The 16687-nt window shown below is 46.6% G+C and overlaps 1 protein-coding gene across 3 annotated transcripts in view; it reads left to right on the forward strand.

Moving 5' to 3' along the window:
• WDR25 (WD repeat domain 25) overlaps nucleotides 1-16244 on the forward strand; it is a 155458-nt gene extending 139214 nt beyond the window's left edge. For all 3 annotated transcript variants that reach the window (XM_016926734.4, XM_016926736.4, XM_016926735.4), the window contains exons 5-7: nucleotides 10856-11026; nucleotides 15009-15149; nucleotides 15761-16244. In XM_016926734.4, the coding sequence (XP_016782223.1) occupies nucleotides 10856-11026; nucleotides 15009-15149; nucleotides 15761-15982 (534 nt within the window). In that variant the 3' untranslated portion in view covers nucleotides 15983-16244. The remainder of the gene's footprint in view (nucleotides 1-10855; nucleotides 11027-15008; nucleotides 15150-15760) is intronic.
• The last annotated feature ends 443 nt before the right edge of the window (nucleotides 16245-16687 follow it).

Raw genomic sequence — 16687 nt, forward strand, 5'->3', positions numbered from 1 at the left:
GTGCCTTAAGGACTTCCTTTAACATTTCCTGTATTTTTGGTCTGCTAGTGATAAATTATTTCAGCTTTTATTTGCCCAAAAAAATCTTTAGTTTGTCTTTTGTCTAAAAGATATTTATGCTAGGTAAAGAATTTGGGGTGGATGATTTTTTTTCTCTTCCAGTACTTTAAACATGTCACTCAATTGTCACCAGTTTGCTCTGTTTCCAATGAGAAGTCTGCTGTATTTCTCATCTTTGCTTTTCTGTACATAATGCATCTTTTCTCTGTCTGCTTTTTAAGATTTTTCTCTTTACCATTGGCTTCAAGCAATTTAAACAATGGGCCTTGGTGTAATTTTTCTCTATGTTTCTTAGGCTTTGTTTAGTTTCTTTTATCTGTGGGTTTACAGTTTTAATCAATGTATTATAGTCTTTTATCTGTGGGTTTACAGTTTAATCAAATTTGGAAAATTTTTGTTCATAGTTTTTTCAATTTTGTTTGTCCCCGAAACCCCACCCCTCATCTCCCTGTCTCACTTACATTCATATTCAGGTTTTTTGGATTTATTCCATAGCTCACTGATCCTCTGTTCTTCCATATCTTCAAATTTAGTAATCATATCTTATGCAATTTTTAATCTATTACTAGCGGGGCATTGTTTTATATCACTTCTACATGTTTGATTTGGGTCTTTAAAAGATATCTTTCATGTGTATTATCCTTAACATTCTCATACTGTCCGCTACCTTCTTGAGCATACAGTATATAGTCATAACTGATTTATTGTTCTTTTCTATTTATTATTATTATTGTTTTTGAGACTGAGTCTCACTCTGTCACCCAGGCTGGAGTGCAGTGGCCTAATCTTGGCTCACTGCAACCTCTGCCTCCTGGGTTCAAGCAATTTTGCCTCAGCATCCTTAGTAGCTGGAATTACAGGCGCATGCCACCACACCTTGCTTTTTTTTTTTTTTTTTTTTGTATTTTTAGTAGAAATGGGGCTTCATCATGTTTGCCAGGCTGTTCTTGAGCTTCTGACCTCAGGTGATCCACCTGCCTCAGCCTCCCAAAGTTCCGGTATTACAGATGTGAGCCACCACGCCCAACCTCTTTTCTATTTATTCTATCGTTTGTGTCACTCATGGGTCTGTTTCTATTGACAGATTTTTTTTTTTTCATTATGGGAAGCATTTTCTTACCTCTTTCCAGGTCTGGTAACTTTTGATTGGATGCCAGACATTGTGAATTTTACTTGTTGGGTATTCAATATTTTGTTGTGCTTTACATATTTTGAGAGATTTTTTGGATGCGGTTGTATTGCTTGATAACGGTTTGATTTTTCTGAGGCTTGCTGTTAGGCTTTGTTTGGTGGAACAAAAACAGCCTTTAGACTAGGGCCAATTTTGCCTCATTTCTGAGGTAATACTCTTGTGAGTACTCTATCCAATGCCCTGTGTATTTCAAGGTTTTCCCCCTCTGACTGGTGGGAAAATGAATGATTCCTAGCTCTGTGTGAAACTTGGCAATTGTTTTGCTTATTCTCTTTTGGTGGTTCCTTTCCCGGTTTGTGTAGTTTCCTCACATGAATGCACTGATTAATATTTGTGTGACTTATTATAAAGAAAGGAGTGTTAATATCTCCAGGTAAAATCGTGGACTTGTATGGTTTCTCCTTTCAATTCCATCAGTTTTTGCTTCATGTATTTTGAAAGTCTGTTATTAGGTATATACATATTTAAGGTTGTTATGTCTGCTAGATGAATTGACACTTGTACGTTTTCATTGTATTCCTCTTATTCCTGGCGGTTTTCCTTGTTCTGAAGTCTACTTTGCCTGCTATTAATATGGTCACTTCAGCCCTCATTTGGTTATTTTTAATATGGTATATTTTTTCATCCTTTTACTTATAAGCTATGTATTTTATTATATTTAAGGTGGCTGTCTTGTAGACTAGATACAGTTGGATCTTTTTAAATGTTAATCTGAAAGCCAATTGGACAATCTGTCTTTTAGTTGGAGATTTTAGACAATTTATATTTAATGTAATTACTGCTATGGTTGACTTTGGCCTGTCATTTTATTATTTTATTATTTGTCTCTGGTTTTTTTTTTTTTTTTTTTTTTTAAGGAGATGGGATCTCACTCTGTCACCCAGGCTGAAGTGCAGTTGTATGATCATAGATCACTGCAGCCTTGACCTTCTGGGCTCAAGCAGTCCTCCCACTTCAGCTTCCCAAGTAGCCAGGACCACAGGCATGAGCCACTGCACCTGACATATCTCCTCTGTTTTTTTTTGTTTTTTTTTGTTTTTTGAGACAGAGTCTCGCTCTGTCGCCCAGGCTGGAGTGCAGTGGCACAATCTCGGCTCACTGCAAGTTCCGCCTCCCGGGTTCACGCCATTCTCCTGCCTCACTCCTGGCTAATTTTTTGTATTTTTAGTAGAGACGGGGTTTCACTGTGTTAGCCAGGATGGTCTGGATCTCCTGACGTCGTGATCCACCCGCCTCGGCCTCCCAAAGCTCCTCTGTTTTTATTCCACTTGCTCTTTTCCTGCCTTCTTTGGATTATTTTAACATTTTTATTATATCATATTATTTTATCTATTAGCTTTTTGGCTATGTCTCTTTGTATTATACCTTTAAATTGTTGCTGTAAGGACTACAATATACATGCCTAATTTTTCACAATTCTACTTATTGTTAATATTTTACCACTTCAAGTAAAACATATGATTCTTCTAGGCCAGGTGTGGTGGCTCACACCTGTAATCCTAGCACTTTGGGAGGCCAAGGCAGGAGGATCACCTGAGGTCAGAAGTTCGAGAGCAGCCTGACCAACATGGAGAAACCCCATCTCTACTAAAAATACAAAAATTAGCCGGGCGTGGTGGCACGCGCCTGTAGTCCCAGCTGCTCCTGGGGCTGAGGCAGGAGAATCACTTGGACCCAGGAAGGGGAGGTTGCAGTGAGCTGAGGTTGCACCACTGCACTCCAGCCTGGGCAACAGAGCAAGACTCCATCTCAAACAAACAAACAAAACAAACATGATTCTTCTAACCAGATAAGCCTTTTTACCCCCTACCCTGTAAGTTAAAATTGTGTTATGGATTACATCTACATACATTGAAGATCCCCTTCCCAGACAATGCTATATATTTTTTTCAAGAGTCATACGTATTGCATATAACTTAAGTGAAAAAATGATTTTTTATATCTACCTAATCATTTACCGTTTTTTGTTGCTGTTCCTTCATCCCTGAAGCTCCAAGTTTTCCTCTGGCATTATTTCCTGTCAGCCTGAGGAACTTCCTTCCTTCTAAAGGAAGTTTTAGATAGGTCAGGTCTGTTCATGACAAATTCACTTAGTTCTTCTTCATTTGTAAAGGCCTTCATTTCCTCTTTATTCCTGAAAGATATTTTTGCTGTCTGTAAAATTTTGGGTTGACGCTAATTTACCACTTTCAGTATGTTCCGCTGTTTTCTGGTCTCCATAGTTTCTGATGATAAATTTATGGTATTTCAAATTGTTCTCCTCTGTGTAATTCTTCATTTTTTTTTTTTCCTGGGCACTGTCAAGGTTTTTTCTTTGAGGTTTTTAGCAGTTTGATTGGGATATGCAGAACATGGTTTGTATTGTGTTTTTTCTTTTTAATTTATCCTCTTTGTGGTTGCAGAGTCTCTTGACTTTTTAACCAAATTTGGGAACAGTTTACTCAATATTTCCTTAAATATTCTTTCTTTTGGGTACTGCTGTCTTCACCTTCTCCTTTAAGAACTCTGTTGATAGCCAGCTGCAGTGGCTCACACCTGTAATCCTAGCACTTTGGGAGGCCAAGGCGGGCAGATTGTCTGAGCTCAGGAGTTCGAGACCAGCCTGGGCAACATGGTGACACCCTGTTTCTACTAAAATACAAAAAACTAGCCGGGCGTTGCAACATGTGCCTGTAGTCCCAGCTAGAGGACGGGAGGCTGAGGCAGGAGAATCGCTTGAACCTGGGAGGCGGAAGTTGCAGTGAGCCAAGATCGTGCCACTGCATGCCAGCCTGGGGGACAGAGCGAGACTTCATCTCTAAAAAAAAAAAAAGGACTCTGTTGACAAAAATATTTAAGCTTTTGATATTATCTTATAGATCCCCAAAGCTCTGTTTATTTTTTTCTTCAGCTTGATCATTTGGGCAGAATGAGGGATTTATTTCAGAATGTTTGCTGTCCGTGCCCACTATGTACTGCCTTAATCCAGTCAGTCTTTGGGTCAACAGCAGGAGTTAAAACACAAAAGTGAATACCAACTGGGAACCTCATCTGCCATACTGGTCTTTATTCAAATTTTGACTTCCTTTCCCAACCCACCTGCTATTATTGACTTTTCAGAGTCTTCAGGTAGTTGCTTTTAAAATTTTGTCCAGAGTTTTTTTTGTGCGTGTGTGTAATTTATAGGGGGGAGAGAGAGAGAGAGAGAGAGATGCATAGTGGGTTTACTCCATTTCAGGTTTACATTAGATTTGTTCATTTTAAAATTTAGAATTTTTTTCTATCTGGTACATGTTGCATAATTTTAATTGCTATGTCTTCTAGTTTACTAACAGTTTCTTTTGCAGTGTCTCATGTGCTGTTAATCCAATCTAATGTATTTTTCATCTCAAACATTGCATACTTCATCTCTTGAAGTGTGATTTGGATCATATATGTATATATGATTCATTAAAAGTTATTATAACTCCATAACATTTGTTTAAGAAGGTAGAGGAGAGACTGACCATGGTAAGTAGAGATATGGAAGACTATCTCTATATCTATATATAGTCTTTGTATCATATATGTAGTCTATATATATACACATATAGTCTATATATAACATATATAATCATCTATATATACTATATATAGTGTATATATAGTATATATAGTGTGTATATATAGTATATATAGTATATATACTATACTATATGTATATATGTATACTAGATGTGTATATATAGTATATATATAGTGTGTATATATATATATACACACTATATATATACACATTGATCATTTGGGCATGTACATATATATGTACATATATGTGTGTGTGTGTGTGTGTGTGTGCATATATATATATAGTGTGTGTATATATATATATATAGTCTTGGTCTATTATCTATGTCACTTCTGGCCAGTTTTAGCTGGGTTTAAGAACCATAATCCAGGTGTTGAGTTTGCTGATTGTTTCCACACTCCTTCTGTGGACAGAGCTGGGAAATATTTTTCTTGTGGAGAAAAAATATATTATTGTTTATACTGATTTTTCCAATTCAAATTTAGGATTACAGAATTTTCTTTACTTTTTTGTTTTTATATTTTAAAAATCTCTTTTATGCTAAAATTTTTAAACTTCCATCTGCCTTACCTTAACACATTTCTTTTATATATATTGACACTAACAATGAAACGACTGAAAACACTGTAAGATTTCTCGCAGTTCTCTTTTTTCACGATGTATATCTAATTAGGATTTACCACCATATTGCCAGTTTTCTATTAATAATGTATATTCAACTAAGGATTGACCATGTAAACGTCAGTTGCTTTTGATAGCCACCATCCTATGTGATTGGCGACTTCTGCTTTTGCGACTTTAAACCAAAGCAGTGGGTCCTGTGCTACCTTTCCACTTTGCCTTGCATCTTGGCACTGGAAGAAGACAATGCATTTATTATTGAGAGTTGCCCAAGAACTCACAGCTCCATCCTAGGGACTCTAGCTCTGGCTGGCTGGGGAGGAGAAGGTTTACAAGCATCGGGCTCGTACGTGTCAGGCATTTAGCTGGGCACAGCGCCCTTAGTTCCTCAGGTGGAGGTCTTGTTGTTACCCCTACTTTACAGGTATGGAGACTGAAGAACAGACGGAAGTTACTTGCCCAAAGTAACTGTGCTTCAGGTCTTTTAAAAGAAACCTTATTTGTGCAGTTAAGCTACGAAATCAATACATGGTCAATTTTGTTTGCCTAATTTTGCTTTCACATTTTAGAGATTGCTTTTTAAGTTAATTTTGTTGCATAATTTAATAAAATGTGTATATGAGTCCAGAGAAAGGATTGGCAAACTACAGTTGATGGGTCTTATCTTGCCTGTGACCTGTTTTTATATGGTCTTTGAGGTGAGAATGGTTTTTACATTTTTAACCAGCTCCAACAAACACACAGACACACACATAGACACACACACACACACACACACACACAGAATTATATATAACAGTGACTCCATATGGCCTACAAAACCTAAAATATTTACTGACTGACTCTTTACAGAAAAACTTTGTAATCCTTGTTCTAGAGTCAAATCTGCAAAACAAGGTACATTTCGAGAAATCATCCATGTTCCACCTCTAACCCTGTCTCCCCCATTCTGCTCCCCTCCCTTCCTCTTAAGGCAGTCTTATTTATTTACTTATTTTAGTTTCTAGTTTGTCTTCTTATTGCTTCTTAGTGGAGGCAAACACACGCACGTTCATATCACCTCTTCTTACTTTACACACTTTTTTTCTCCCACTTTGGATTTTTTTTCACTGAACAATGTGTCCTGGAGATCGCTTCATAGCAGGATAGGTTCCTCATTCTTTTTTACAACTGCGTAGTGGTCCAGAGCATTAATGTACTAGAGTTTATTCAGCCAGTCCTTTCTCGATGAACATTGGGTTGTTCCCTGTTTTTTATTTCTACAAATAGTGCTGTTTTCAGTGGCATTGTGCTTATATCTCTTTGGGATTTTGCCAGTGTAAGTTTCGGATTAGTTCTTAGAAGTGGGGTTGCTGGGTCATGCATATTGCCGAGTAACAATGCATATGTTATTTTGCTCAAAGTTGTCTAAATCCTTTCTGCACAGGGCTTGTACCATTTGCATTTCTGGCAGCCATATGTAGATACCTAACACCCCCAGAGCCACCTAACAAGGGTGTTGCAAAACTTTGGGATTTTGTTAATTTGATAGGCAAGTAATGGTATCTCTGTGTGATTTAAATTTGCATTGCTTTTGTTAGGAGCAAAGTGGAAGGACCATTTCCTTTTTTTCTGAGCTCTGTTTCCTTGCCCGTTTTTCTGTAGAGCTATTGGTCTTTTTCATCTATTTTTAGGGACCATCTGTGTATTACAGATAGTGACCTTTGCCTGTAATAGAAGTTGTAAATATTTCTCCTACTTGTCTTTTTTACTTTATTTATTTATTTACTTGCTTGCTTTCTGCCATCCCAAAGTATTTTTTTTAATTATTATTGTTTTTATATAGTCCAGTTTATTCAACTTTTCTCTTATTGCTTCTGGGTTTGGAGTCATAGCTGGGAAAGTTTTCCCTAGTCCCAGGTTGTAGAGAAATTCAATCATGTTTTTTCTCATAGTTATGGTTTACTTTGTTTAATGTAAATGTCAGTTGCTTTTGATAGCCACCATCCGATGTGATTGGCGACTTCTGCTTTTGCGACTTTAAACCAAAGCAGTGGGTCCTGTGCTACCTTTCCACTTTGCCTTGCATCTTGGCACTGGAAGAGACAATGCATTTATTATTGAGAGTTGCCCAAGAACTCACAGCTCCATCCTAGGGACTCTAGCTCTGGCTGGCTGGGGAGGAGAAGGTTTACAAGCATCGGGCTCGTATGTGTCAGGCATTTAGCTGGGCACAGCGCCCTTAGTTCCTCAGCTGGAGGTCCTGTTGTTACCCCTACTTTACAGGTATGGAGACTGAAGAACAGACGGAAGTTACTTGCCCAAAATTATGCAGCCAGTAATAGGCTGCCAGGCTCAGGTCCCCAGGGTGTCTGCCTAAGTGCTTGGGCCCTCCCACTTGGCATCTCACCCCTGCTCATCCAAGGGCCAGGAGAGGCCCCACCCACCTCTGGGCTCTTGTGAGGCTGCAGCGTGGAGCACAGTCCTGCTGTGCTCCCACCTCCCACCAAGGTCTTGGAGCAGCTTTCCTTTGTCTCCATGTCTGAGGCACAGGGCAGGGGCTGGCTCAATCAGGGCCAGGGGAAGGACCTGTGAGTGAATGTCATCTCACCCGGGGGTCCTGGGAGAGCCAGTGGCAAAGGCTTTTGTGTGTTGCCTCAGCCCTGCGTGCCAGGATGTTGCTGGGAGCCGGAGGACCCTGGATTGCTACTTTTAAAGTAGTCGACCTTTTGTTCATTCACTCATTCATTTATGCATTTACTCACTTATCCAGCATCAATTTGACACACCTTACTGATGCCTGCAGGGGCAGACCCAGTGCTAGCCAAGGGTGACCCAGAAATGTGGGCAGCAGGGCGTCTGTGCCAGGAGCTCACAGTCCTGTGGCGTAGGCAGGTGGCTGATGTGGGCAGCTAAGGGAGCACAGGGTTGCGTGTGAGCCCAGAGCAGTGCCTCCCCACCCCCTATCCTTCAGGTCTGGGTGCAGAGGACTGGCAGCATGGGGTGAAGGATAGCTGGGTGCATCCGCCAGTCCTTCTTCTTTCTGAGGACCAGGAGTACTTAGAGGCTCAGAGGTGTGGTTGGGCCCCTCGTGTTGATGACTCAAAAACTAGACCTAGGAAGGGAACAAACCTTCCCCAGGCACATAGTAAATCTGTAGTGGGCCAAGATTGGAGCCCAGTGACCACCCCCAACCCCGTGCACTCTGGAAGTGGCAGGAACCCAAGGCTGCTCTGGACGAGTCGGCAGCAGCCCAGCATCCCCCAGGTTTGCTGGCGGGCCGAGTGGTGGGCAGATTGTAGGGACATAACCCCTGCATGTGTCATGATCGATCTTCTGCTTTCCCCAAGACCATGTCCCTGCGTCTCTACCAGGGGCCCGCAGTTGCCAGAAGAGTCTGAGTGAGACTCCCTTTTGGATCCAGCTCGTTAGGCTTAGGTAGCAGCGTCCCATGCCAGCTGTTGGTGTAATTAAGGTTGCCATAAAACCCACCAGCTAGACACACAAATGGCTCCTTTGCTCTTTCCTGGGGCATGAGCAGTTGTGAAGGCGAGTAAATCATGTTCGGTGGCGATCACTTCAAAGGCCAGCCTTCCACTTGCAGCCACATTATTGGCAGGGATCGCCCATAACACGGCTTGTTTCCCAGCCATTCACTTTTATGACACCTTAATGAATTGGGCCATTTCCATCCATTCTCAGAAAATGTACGGAACAACTGTTTTGGTTCTCCTCAAAAAGTTTGTCTTGGGAGGCAGGTGGTGTTTTGGCAGGGGCATGCAGGTAGTTCTTGGCTCCTGGGCAAGTTGCCTGTCTCTGAGACTTCATGCCCACCGAGAGAAGCTACCTATGGGGCTCTTGTCATGAGATAACTTATGTGAACCCCCCAGCCAAGGCCCAGCACCTAACGGGCACTCAGCGAGTGGCAGGGAGGGCCGTCATCTTCCTCATCCTTTCCCTGGGTCAGCCTCTTAGGGATCAAAGTGTTGAGGCTGGTGGGGGCTGTGATATTAAGGCCATGCGGGAGGATAGAGCAGGCACAGGCATGCAGAATCCAGTGCGTGGAGGAAGGCAGGCAGCCGTGCCGTGAGGGGCGGCTTGTCTCCCTGTTCTGCATTCAGAAGACTGTTTTTTCCACCCCTGGGTCATTCTTTAGGCTTCAGGGTGCCCACTCTGAAATCTCCCTGGTTGAGGCTTGCTTTGGAAGAGGCTCAGAGAAGAGCGGTCATCTGTTGCCTACCCTCCCCCAGGAATTACAGAGGCAGGAATTGACCAGCAGGAGAATGAACCGTGGGTCCCAGGGAAGCCGTGGAGGTCGGAAGAGGCTCCACCATGCCCTGGCCCTGTGACCTTGAGCAAATCCCTACCTCTTCCTGGGCCTCAGTGAACCTCATCCAGAGAATGGGTCTCAACCTCCTCCTCCTCTAACCTAAACTGAAATTATGGAGTGACACATTTAATGTGAATTTGACATATACATTTTAAGGAGGATGACAGAAAATATGTCTGCAAAATTTGAAAGGTATGAACTCCAATTAAAAAGTCAAGGTGGCTCATTTTGAGCTGGCGGGGCCCAGCATAAACTGAACCGTTTATGCTGCAGCCACATGGTGGCGCCCCAGGAACTGGTAAAGGGACCGGCCGGCCCCTGCGACCAACTTGAGACCTTGCTGCGCTTCCATGGCTGCGCGTGGGTGCCCAGCATGTTATTTCCATATTGTAATTAAAGTCCCGTCCTCTGTGAGTTTGTTAAGTGGAGCTACTTGCTAGTCCTGGTACTGGGACCCTTCTCCGTCTCCCCACCAGAGCTGGATACTTGAGAGCAGAAGCTGAATGTGATAAAATCCTCTAAGAAAGCAAAACAACTGCTCAATACTTAATAAAGTCAGTTTATGAGACAGCAGACTGTGAAGTATCGGTGATGATGCTAAAACAATACAAAGTGTCGTTAAAGCTAAAATATGTCCTGTGATTCTGGCTTTATGGTCTGTCCCCAAGCACACTTGCTCCTGCATTACTGTGGCTCCTCTGGGACAACAATCTGGGACTTTGCAAGCTGTGAATTATGTGACGTCTTCAGAAGCAAGACCCACTCAAAGCATGACCCCAGTGTTGATGGATGTCAATATGCTCTCGAGGTGCCCTTGGCGAGTCAAGGCCCTTCCCTTAGCGCTTTCCCTGGGATCCTGCTGCTCTCAAGGGGTGATAGGGATGCCTCTCTGGACCCATGTGGCAATAGAGCAGGGGGGCTGAGAAGTTGACAGACACTGGACTGGGCGTGGGGCAGGAGGGTCCATGATTCCATATATGGCTTGCGGGTGCTGCTCAGCCTGGGTGTGTGTGGCCCAGCATAAACTTCACTAAACCTGCCTGCCCCCTGGGTCCTTGGCCTTCCCTGCATAGGCGCCTGTCCGTGCTGCCAGGCCTGCCAGCATGACCAGTGTCCGCTCTTGCAGGTGATGAGAAGCTACAAGGCGACCATCCAGCAGACCTTGGACATCCTGTTCCTCCGGGAAGGCTCCGAGTTCCTGAGCAGCACAGATGCTTCCACCCGGGACTCGGCTGACCGCACCATTATTGCCTGGGATTTCCGGACCTCTGCCAAAATCTCCAACCAGATTTTTCACGTAAGGAATCCCATTTGGCATTGCTGTCAGTTTCAGCCACAGAGCGTATCCATGTAGTTCTGGTCTGTCTGAGGTCCCAGGTCCCTTCTGTGGAAGGAGGCTCACTGGACTGAAATCTCCAGGATGAGGGTAGTCAGGTCTCAGCCTGCCGCACACATGGAGAGCTTGCTGTGGGCTTCCAGATGCAACCTCCTTCTGCTCTTCTTGTGCCAGCACAGCAACCCCACAGGGTAAGGGTCTGGGGGGCGCGGTTCAGTCCAGATCAATGGGGAACGTGGCAGTGCAACCTGAGAAACCCCACCCTCCCACTGCCACCACAACCAGCTACTCAGAAGGGGTTTCTGACCCTCAGTGGCATTGGCAGTTGATGTAGCCCAGGAGTTCAGAGCAGGGGCCCCACAGTTAGAACACCTGCATTAAGGTTCTGGATTCACTAGGACCTTATAAGGCGGAGAGCCTTGGGCCTGCTATTTAGCCTCTTTGATTCTCACTTTCTTCATTAGAAAATAGTTTTGAGAATTAAGAGAGAGAGAGAATGTTTGTAAAGGGTATAGCACAGTGTCAGGCACAGGGAATGCTTCTGTGCTTTAACTGTCATTACCACCACCACCATCAACATCACTACCACCACCAGTGACATCACTGCCACCATCATCGTCACCATCAGTACCACCATCAGCATCACTGTGTCTATAGCCACCACAACCACCGTTGTCATTGTCACTACCACCACTACTATCATCACCACCATCATCACCAGCACCAGCACCATCAGCATCACTACCACCACCAGTGTCATCACCGCCACCATCACCAGTACCACCATCAGCATCACTATCTTTATACCCACCACCTCCACTGTCATCATTGTCACTACCACCACTCCTGTCATCACCATCACCACCACCATTATCACCAGGACCAGCACCATCAGCATCACTATCTCTATACCCACCACCACCACTGTCATCATTGTCACTACTACCACTACTGTCATCACCACCACCACCACCATTATCACCAGCACCACCACCACCATTATCACCAGGACCAGCACCATCAGCATCACTATCTTTATACCCACCACCACCACTGTCATCATTGTCACTACCACCACTACTATCGTCACCACCATCATCACCACTACCACCACCATTATCACCAGCACCAGCACCATCAGCATCACTACCACCACCAGTGTCATCACCGCCACCATCACCAGTACCACCATCAGCATCACTATCTCTATACCCACCACCTCCACTGTCATCATTGTCACTACCACCACTACTGTCATCATCACCATTATCACCAGCACCGGCACCATCAGCATCACTATCTCTATAACCACCACCACCACTGTCATCATTGTCACTACCACCACTCCTGTCATCACCACCACCATCACCAGCACCACCACCATCAGCATCACTATCTCTATATCCACCACCACCACCATCATCACCGGCACCACCGCCATTATCACCAGCACCACTGCCATCAGCATCACTATCTCTATACCCACCACCACCACAGTCATCATTGTCACTACTACCACTCGTGTCATCACCAGCACCACTGCCATTATCACCAGCACCACCGCCATTATCACCAGCACCACTGCCATCAGCATCACCATCACCATCTTTGTACTCATCACCATCATCGTCACCACCGTGCCACCACCATCACTGCCACCACTATTATCACTAGCACTACCACCATCAGCATCAGCATCACCATCTGTATACTCACCACCATTACCATCATCGTCATCACTGCCACCACCATCACCACCGTCCTCTTTATCTCCAGCACCACCATCATCGTACTGTCACCATACCACTCTCATCTTCACCACCACACCATCTCTATCACCACCACCATCACCATCATCACCTCTGCCATCTCTGTCACCTTCACTGTCACCAGCATCTTTATTGCTGCACCACCACCATCACCACTCTATCACCACCACCGTCTCCATCACTACCACCAACTCTATCACCACCACGATCACTGTCGTCATTACACCACCCCATCTCTGTCACCACTACCATCTCTTATCAGTACCACCCCACCATCAGCACCACACTATCTCTATCACCACCACTGTCACCAGCATGTCTAGCACCACCACCACCATTACCACCATCATCACCACCATCTCTGTCACACCACCATCACCACCGTAATTGTCACCACCACCATCTCTATTATATTGTTATCATCACCACCACCACCACCGCTACCGTCATCATTGTCACCACTATCACCGCCATCATCATCATCTTTTGAGATTTCAACTAACCCAAGACTAATCTCTGAATTTAAAACTGTATGTCATGTGTATATGATAATATGTGGGTGTACATGAAATATCTATCCTGTGTACACCTTCTTTTCTTCCCTGCCTTTTCCTTGTTCTCAGTGGGTTCTAAGTGGCTCTGAGCAAACCCGCTTCTAGACCTCCACTGCAGGGTGTCCCAGGGCAACCCACTGGGCAGGACAGGCCCTTGTGGGGAGCTGGAGGGGCACGTCTGGCCTCTGAGGGTGTCCTGCCTCCAGGAGCCCAGGGGAAGTGAGGCAGATGAAGGTGCCTTGCGCCTGAACTATAGTTACACTCCACACTGTCTGTGCGGAGGGAGCAGGTGCTCAGCCTGGCACCGTCACACTGGGAGCTCGTTATCTGGCCGTGGCAGCCTCTGCCTCTGATGGCCACATCAGCCTGCAGCTGTGCTTCCTGCTGCTCCCCACTTTGCCCTCTGAGTTTGGGCTCACTTAGAGAGTGTGGCCTAGGGACAATAGTTAGAACAATGTAAAGCCAGCTTGAGGGGGTAGTTTTTAGGGGTGCTTCCTGTCAATGAAGCAGTGAGATCTCGCGCCCCCTGTGTTTTGAGGTTTGTGCCTGCATTTCTTTTCTCATTTGGCCACTTACCTCCTCACTTACTGTGCATTTTGGCTGTGTGGGTCCCTGGGCTGGGCTGGGCTGTCCCTGAGGGCTCACTGTGGAGGTGGGGAGATGGGCATGTAGATTCCTTTTCTATCCTTGTGTGATAAATTACACAAACTTGGTGGCTGGAAGAACACAAACTTATTCCCTCACAGTTCTGGAGGCCCGAAGTTCGTAATCAATATTAAGTATGATTGGGCTGAAATCAAGGTGTTGGCAGGGTGTGCTCCCTCTGGAGTGTCAAGGGGAGAATCCTTCCTGCCCTCTTCTGGCTTTTGGTGACAGCCGGCATTCCTGACTTGTGGCTGCATCTCTCCAGCCCTCCAAGCCAGCATCTTCACACCACCTTCACTGTTTGTCACATCTCTGCGCTCCCTTTGTTTCCTTCTTTCTTTCTTTCTTTCTTTTTTTTTGTAGAGACGGGGTTTTGCCATGTTGCCCAGGCTGGTCTCGAACTCCTGGGCTCAAGAGATCCGCCCGCCTCAGCATCCCAGAGTGCTGGGATACAGGTGTGAGCCACCACACCCAGCCTTGGCTTTCTTTCTATGAGGCTGCACGTGACTGCATTTAGTGTAATATAGGATCATCTCCTTATCTCAGAATCCTTAGTTATGTCTGCAGAGACCCTTGGTTTTGACCCTGTAAGGTAACATTCACAGGTTTCAGGAATTAGAACATGGGTATATTTTGGGGGGCATTTTCCTGCCTGCCACAGGGACACAGGCAGGTTGTAGAAGCTGGGAAACATGGAGGAAACTGGATTCCCCTCCAGCCTCCAGAAAGAAGTGCAGCTCCGCCAACATCTTGAGTTCAGCCCAGCGAGGCCTTTTTCAGACTTCCGACTCGCAGGACTGTGTGATGTGAAATGTGTGTGTCTTGAGCCACCAAGCTTGTGGTGATTTGTCACAGCAGTGATAGGAAACCAATGGAGACACCCAGCTAGGGTCTGGGAGCAGGCCCCAGGCCCCAGAGCAGAGTGCCAGGTGGGGGGTGTCTTTTCTGACCCATTTGTGGCTCTGCTGTTCTCAGGAGAGGTTCACCTGCCCCAGCCTCGCCTTGCACCCGAGAGAGCCTGTGTTCCTGGCACAGACCAATGGCAACTACCTGGCCCTTTTCTCCACTGTGTGGCCCTACCGGATGAGCAGACGGCGGCGCTATGAAGGGCACAAGGTACTTCTGTCCTTGTCCCCCAGGCGAATGCTGAGCCCCAGCCCCAAGCCTCCTGGCAGTCCTGGACATGGGCCCTGGGGTGCATGGAGCCTCTGTCTGGGTGGATCCTGCTTTCTGTTTCCTGGGTGAGCGCATGCCATGTGGCTCACTGTCTCTTCAAGTCCCTGAGCCACATCTGGTCCTCACCCCAGGCCCCACGTACTGGGCAGGAAGCAGTAGTTGGCTCACACAGACAGGTCTCAGAAGTGGGGGGCAGGAACAGGACAGAATGGTCATGGGTGTCATTTCTGCATCCTTCCCTTTCCGCACCGAGGCCAAGCCTTGCTGGGGTGGAAGGGGCTGGGTGCTTAGTGACTGTCACTGAGGCCAGACCCCTCAGCTGGGCTGGAGCTGGTCCCGCTGGATCTGCTGAACTGGCCTTGGGATGTGGGCCCGCATCAGGGCTCTACAGCCTCATGGGCGGGACCTGGGCTTTGGCCTCAGGGACACGGGGTGCGAAGCCCAGCTCTGCTCCGTCAGCTCGGGGCTTCAGCCTGCTCCTCTGTAGAATGGGCATACTCACCCCGGCTTGACAGGTGCGGCCTGCTCACCCGCTGTGTCCCTCTCTGCAGGTGGAGGGCTACTCAGTGGGCTGCGAGTGCTCCCCAGGCGGTGACTTGCTGGTGACGGGCAGCGCCGATGGCCGGGTCCTGATGTACAGCTTCCGCACAGCCAGCCGAGCATGCACACTGCAGGGGCACACACAGGCCTGTGTCGGCACCACCTACCACCCCGTGCTGCCCTCCGTCCTCGCCACCTGCTCCTGGGGAGGGGACATGAAGATCTGGCACTGAGCTTTTTGTCACTGAACCTTCCCGATGCCAGCTGGGCTCTTGGACTCCCCTCTTCCTCAAGGGTAGATGAGAGGAATGAGCACAGAGGTTGGCTGTGGGTCCTGGGTACCACCTTCTGAGCCTCAGTTTCCTCATCTGTAAAGTGGGGAGAAAAGTCTGTTTGCCTCAGGAGTGTGAGGACTACACTAGTGAAAGCGCCTGGCGGGCAGCCGGCGATGCCCAATAAATGTGTGTTTTGCTGTTTGTTAAGTGATTTCAGCAACAAGTGTGCATTAGCAGCTTCTTCTCGCCTCCCTCCTCCCAGGCCTGCTGGACCTCTGGAGACTGAGAGAACTGTGCGAGCTTGAGACGGGGTCAGCCCCGCTCTGCGGGTCCCAGCAAGGGAGTCCTGAAGTGGGGGTGGTCTGGGTCTTTGGTCTGCCCTCAGGGATTCTGTTGGAGCTCAGCGCCCCACCAGCCTCACAGGCCCCAGCCGCTTGCACTCCCCAGGACTGTGGCCAGCTGGGCCCCTGGTTGGCCCAAGCCTTGGGCCCCTTGGGCAGCCTCTTGCCCCACCAGTGTGCATGCTGTCCACGCAGGTGTGCCCGCCTGGTGAGGGAGCCGCGCGGAGAAGTGAGGGACCCTTGAGGAGCCTGGAGGAGCTGGGCTGGGAGGAGGCCTGGCTCCTCAGGTGCCTGTACAGGCTGATTAGATGGAACCCCCACC

The sequence above is a fragment of the Pan troglodytes genome, chromosome 15, assembly GCF_028858775.2.
Source record: "Pan troglodytes isolate AG18354 chromosome 15, NHGRI_mPanTro3-v2.0_pri, whole genome shotgun sequence".
NCBI classification, from domain to species: domain Eukaryota; kingdom Metazoa; phylum Chordata; class Mammalia; order Primates; family Hominidae; genus Pan; species Pan troglodytes.